Source organism: Rhagoletis zephyria, unplaced genomic scaffold, assembly GCF_001687245.7.
Source record: "Rhagoletis zephyria isolate East Lansing unplaced genomic scaffold, Rhagoletis_zephyria_1.1 Rzeph_scaffold_01602, whole genome shotgun sequence".
Classification (NCBI taxonomy): domain Eukaryota; kingdom Metazoa; phylum Arthropoda; class Insecta; order Diptera; family Tephritidae; genus Rhagoletis; species Rhagoletis zephyria.
The window spans coordinates 35,544-41,024 of record NW_016158686.1 but is presented as its reverse complement, the minus strand read 5'-3'; the positions used below and the strand labels follow the sequence as shown (position 1 = coordinate 41,024).

The following is a 5,481-nucleotide window of genomic DNA, read 5'->3' as shown; positions in this document are numbered from 1 at the left end:
ATCGAAAAAACCCACACTAACACAAACCACGTCTTGTCCTCGTTTACCACCAGACCTATTCGCTTTGCTTCCCTATCCAACTTGGAAAAGGCAGAACAGACTTCGCGGTTTTTGCTACCGATGATGTCGATATCATCGGCATAAACCAGCAATTGCACGCTCTTGTAGTAAATTGTTCCTGAGCGGTTCAGTTCTGCAGCTCTTATTATCTTCTCCAACATCAGATTAAAGAAGTCACATGAAAGGGAGTCGCCCTGTCTGAAACCCCGTTTTGTGGCGAACGGCTCGGAGAGGTCTTTTCCAATTCTGACGGAGCTGGTGGTATTGCTCAACGTCATTTTACACAGCCGTATGAGTTTTGAGGGGATGCCAAATTCAGACATNGTGACAATAGGCTGGTTTTCTTTATACAGCCCGTTCTAGTTTCTGCTAGTAAAAATTTTACTAGCAGAAATTAGCAGGAGTGCCAAAAAAAGAAGAGCGTAAAAACGAGAGAGAGCTGCTAGTTTCTACTGCCGCAGTTTTCTGCAGCAGCATTAATTGCAAAGCAATGGAGTGCACTAAAACGGTGCCTATTCTCTAAAAGATTAGGTGACAAATGCAAAATTTTTGCATTTAGCAAAAGTAAAACACGTTTTTTGCTGTAAATTGAACTGTTTTGGCAGTTTCTACTCGTTCTTCTTTTCGCTTATTTGTTTAAGTGTGGTACACAAATGTCAACGGCCAGGACGGCGCAATCTTGTATTCTATCATTCTTGTGGAAACTGGTGATATACCGCCCTATTCCCACACCACTGACAAAATCCATTATATGACTTTTGTCACAATTACTGCGCCTAAAACACAATGGCCCGTAGTCATAGTCAAAATAAAGTCGACTTTAAAGTTAGTTGCAGCTTTTTTGACAGATATCCCATTGAAAATTATGTCAAAAAGCTGCAACTAACTTTAAAGTCGACTTTATTTTGACTATGACTACGGGCCANGCTTTTTTGACAGATATCCCATTGAAAATTATGTCAAAAAGCTGCAACTAACTTTAAAGTCGACTTTATTGTGACTATGACTACGGGCCAATATAAATATTTTTTCGCCGTTGTCACTTACCCAGTAGGTCATAACAATAAAACCGACAATTGTCATACGACAGCTTAAAATAAATTTGTGGCATAGTATTAGGCGCAGTAGTAAAGGCAATAGTCAGCCGCTGAGTTTTGTCAGGGTGTGGGAATAGGGCGGTTAGTACATTTTTGACGTGGTCTTGCTCATAGAAAACATCGAAATTAAACAAAAGTTTTTTGTTTATAACTTTTAAACGGTTAATAATATTAGCCCACCCCCTCCGGATTGTTAATAGGGTGACCAAAACGCGTCGTTTGGTACCCCTCCCGACTTTTCCGGACCTTTTTTAGCGTTTGTTACCCTATACTAGAGAATAACCCTTAGTTATATGCAACTAAAAAGTTTACTCAGTTTTATTGCGAAAAGTTTACCATTTTACAAATTGTTCTTTTGTAAATAATACGTGTATAAACGTAGTATACCTTCCAAAATGTGCAAATTCACCATTCAATCGTGTGCTTTCCACTTAAGAATTTCTTTAGCAAAGCTCAGAACCCATTGTAGCATTGCCAACTTCAACTGGATAGAGGAAAATAAAGTGGAATCACGAAGAAAGGAAAATAGTAGAAAAAGGGAAGCAAGTAAAAGCAGTGAGGAAGAGGTCGTCGTCGAAGTGTTGAAAATTGAGTTTCATTGAAAATTTGTGTCAAATAAAAAAATGGACGTTAAAAAGATTCGTTGAAAGTTGTTAAACTAATCGTATGCATGCTTTTTTTGCAGTATTAAATAAAAAATTAATGCATGTTCGTTCAATGTAGATGAAAGTGTGAAACGAACGTGAAAAATCGAAGTGAAAAAGTGAGGCCAGCCTCAGCAGCAGCGGTAGAGGCAGCGGCAGTCCATTGAAAAGGTGAGCTTGCAGAAGAAAGATTTACCGAAAATGTAATAATGATGTCAAGCAGCGGTGCATTGGCGGTTGGGTAGCAGCGATGAAACAGGAAGTACCTGCATCATACTCAAAAATGTGCCGATGGTATCCAACAGCGTTGGTCGCTGTGGCTGTATAAAAAACAACATGCTGCGCTATTGCGGCGAGACATAATGCCGACGTCGACGTAGCATGATAAATAGGCTCTGGCGTTGTTTTTGGTGATTTAGGTGCTTCAATATTATTGTTCATTCACATGTATGTTCATATATGAAATGAATGAAATACATATTAAAAACCTGTGTTATGCTAAAGAAAATAAACAATCGTTTAAACCAGTTACGGGGTGATGGTAATGCCCCAGTACGACAAGAGCTTAAAGTTAACACGTTTTGTATTACTGTGGCTGGTTGGTGCAAAGTTTCCGCCTCTTCGAATGGATACATACATACATATATACATTTTATGTATATGTAAGAATGTATGCATCATGGCACAGTGTGGATGACTACGTGCCACAATGACGCGCCGCTTAGCTACTGAAATGCACCACCAATGCATTACATATGCGTCGGCGCATTTTCCATCGCCGCTTTCTTCATTTTGATTTATATCAACTTACATATGTACATACATACATAAGTTGATAGGTTATATGTAGATAGCATATTTTATTTTTGTGGTTTTGATTCATAATAATTTCCCTTTGTTTTTTTTTATAAATGTTTGCCCCTATAATCCACCATGATTTCCATTATTTTTTAATTACTTTCAGTGCCTACGAATTCCCTTTCTATTCCACCTGCTTTTCGCTTAATTGATGCACTTCAACATATGTATTTTTGTTAGTAATGTAAGCCCATAAGTGCATAATTATGTAGTGTCCCAGCGACAACTCCATTTTTAATGCATTACCTTTTCATGTATTTTACTAATTACATTTTTTTAACTGTTCTCTTCCTTTTTTAGATTGATAGACCAATTAAAAAATTTCGTGTCCGGCGAATACGAAGAGAGATAAACGAAACGATAACAAGTGGGTAGTGTATAATTTGGACAAAACAAAGTGTGTGAAAAGGTAGAGGAAAGAAACTGTTCATGTACTATATTGAGGGAGTGCGTGCGCCGCATGCAAAACACATTGTTCGCTGATCAGTATAACACTGCTTATCAAGTGAGGGCCGCAGCAATAAAATTTAATAACAGCAGTTATCGTCTATCGTGTTGTCCACAGCGATGGCTGTAAAAGTGCAATTCGAGATCGGTCATACGGCGAGGTTGCGCAGCAAGAAAACACCAGAAGGCTTCACTCACGATTGGGAATTGTATGTGCGCGGTGTTAAAGAAGCAGATATCAGCACCTATGTTGACAAGGTCGTTTTTAATTTACACGATTCCTTTCCAAAGCCAAAGAGGGGTAAGTAAAGTACTTTACTACATACGCATGCATTACATCAGAATACATCTTTATACTAATGCATATGTATGTAGGAATGTATAGGATTAGGAATGTACGTTTGTCATTCAACAGATATAGAATAACAAATATAGAATAGCGCGTGCAAATGTACGCATTGATGCACGCTTGCCACATAACTAACAGACACACACATAAAAGATAAATACATCTCACCATCAGCCCATGCATGAATGAATACAAATACGTATTCTGTGATTAGGATTGCAGAGATGAAAGGGGTGGAAAGGTGTGTATATACATACTACTACTACTGTCTACTAGCCAGTTAGTTGAGTTGATGAGGGTGCCAAATTCCTCCTATAAGAGGGTGGTTGTTGACGTGCACAAAGGAAGTGTAGATCTGCTGTAGACAAATCCTTATTGACTTGTTTGGCTGTTTTTGTTTTCTTTTCGGGGTTTTGTATTAACGCGGTTGGGTGACCAATGTAAATTCTTGCTTCCTTGTTAACGTGATAAACCATTTTAGTTTTGTTATTTTGGATTGTGGCCTGGTGGTTTTTGAAGCATGGTGATTGGAGCAGTCGGTGGTTTTGGAGGGTATTGAAGCGTTTTATGACTTAATAAACAACCGTTAATAAAGTAGGGGAAATTACCTCGGTACTTCTAATTATATACAATTGCAAACTATGTATATTGTAAACCTACTTCCAGTTTTTTAGTCTGGCTTCCAACCATAGCATATATAGCATATTTTGTTATTAGTTCGTCTTAGCTGATAATTACCCTGGTAATTTACAAATCTCAAAGCCACGCATTGCTCATTATCTTCTAAATATAAGTAAGTATGTCAAAGCGGCCTTAGTAATTAATTACTGAGGAAGTTACTGCATTAAGCTGCCTTAATTTGATACTTTCAGTACAGAACTTACTGTCTTAAGTGCTTGATAATGTAATCTTTATCCATTAATTGATGATTTGTCAGATTGGTAAGCACTTGTATTGCCAAATTCAGATTGACTTACATTTGTATATACATACATACATGTATGTGTAAATACATGTTCTTCTATTACTTAACTCTAAGGTAGTATGTGAATTTATTTGTATTGTGCCATTATCTAAAATCGCCCTCATATGAAGCAGCGCAACTCAAGAGGCGTTTTATTACCATTAATTGCTTTCACCTCTGCCCAATCGTCGTCCCTTTTAGTATTGTGATTACCAAATACATCTGCCGGAAAAAACATTTACAACCCTTATGATGATGATTTGCTTTGTAGATAATATTTTCAACACACAATAAAATGAATCTTACACTTTGATTTTTGCTTGATGCTTTATTTGAATTACATGACAATAAAACAATATCCACTAATTTAGAGATACATTTTTGTTTTGCATTTTAACAGATTTGAAAAATCTCCAGAAATGTTTTTCCGCCGGGCCCGGAGTTTTCAAGGGGGCCCTGTGCTCAGACTCCACTGAATATTTCAAGATGTTTTGCATAAAAATTATAGATTGTCATGATGAAAGGATGTAATATAGTACCAAAAAATTCTATGTGTAAACATAAAACAAGTGAAATATTATTTAATTTCGAGCAATTTATTAGTTCAGTTGAACTCTTAGAAATCAACCCCATTTTGGCCGATTTTTGGCACATGCACACGGAGGTTGTTATTGTTGTTGTAGCGGCTACAACAACCCCGCCCAGGTCGGTTGGTATCTCAGTCGTTGTCGTCAAGTTCCACTAACGGCTGCCCTAGGAAGCGTGCAGTTTCTGCGGGGTTGGTCCACAGGGACAAGGCCGTTAGGGTTGTCGGGTTTTCCGGGCATGCGAAGAGATGTTTCGAGTCATGTGGGGTCTCTCCGCATGCCGGACACTCATTTGGCACATCCTCATTCAATCTACTCAGGTAGGAGTTTAACCTGCTGCAGTAGCCGGAGCGAAGTTGTGCTAGTGTCGTTCGCGTCTCCCGAGGCAGATGAAGCTCCGTCTCGTCTGTGTCCGGGGGCGGTATGCCTAGAACGGCATTCACAGGTCTAGAGTCTACATAACTCGAGACTGACT

The 5,481-nt window shown here is 38.5% G+C and overlaps 1 protein-coding gene and 1 long non-coding RNA gene across 2 annotated transcripts in view; one reads left to right on the top strand and one right to left on the bottom strand.

Moving 5' to 3' along the window:
* Positions 1 to 1,346: 1,346 nt before the first annotated feature.
* LOC108364587 (uncharacterized) overlaps positions 1,347 to 5,481 on the bottom strand; it is a 14,854-nt gene continuing 10,719 nt past the window's right edge. The window contains exon 3 of the long non-coding RNA XR_001847783.1: positions 1,347 to 1,441. This is a non-coding gene — a long non-coding RNA (uncharacterized LOC108364587). The remainder of the gene's footprint in view (positions 1,442 to 5,481) is intronic.
* Positions 1,705 to 5,481, top strand: part of ear (ENL/AF9-related super elongation complex transcription factor) — a 23,775-nt gene continuing 19,998 nt past the window's right edge. The window contains exons 1-2 of the mRNA XM_017618318.1: positions 1,705 to 1,972; positions 2,960 to 3,407. Coding sequence (XP_017473807.1) covers positions 3,227 to 3,407 — 181 coding nt within the window. The 5' untranslated portion in view covers positions 1,705 to 1,972; positions 2,960 to 3,226. The remainder of the gene's footprint in view (positions 1,973 to 2,959; positions 3,408 to 5,481) is intronic.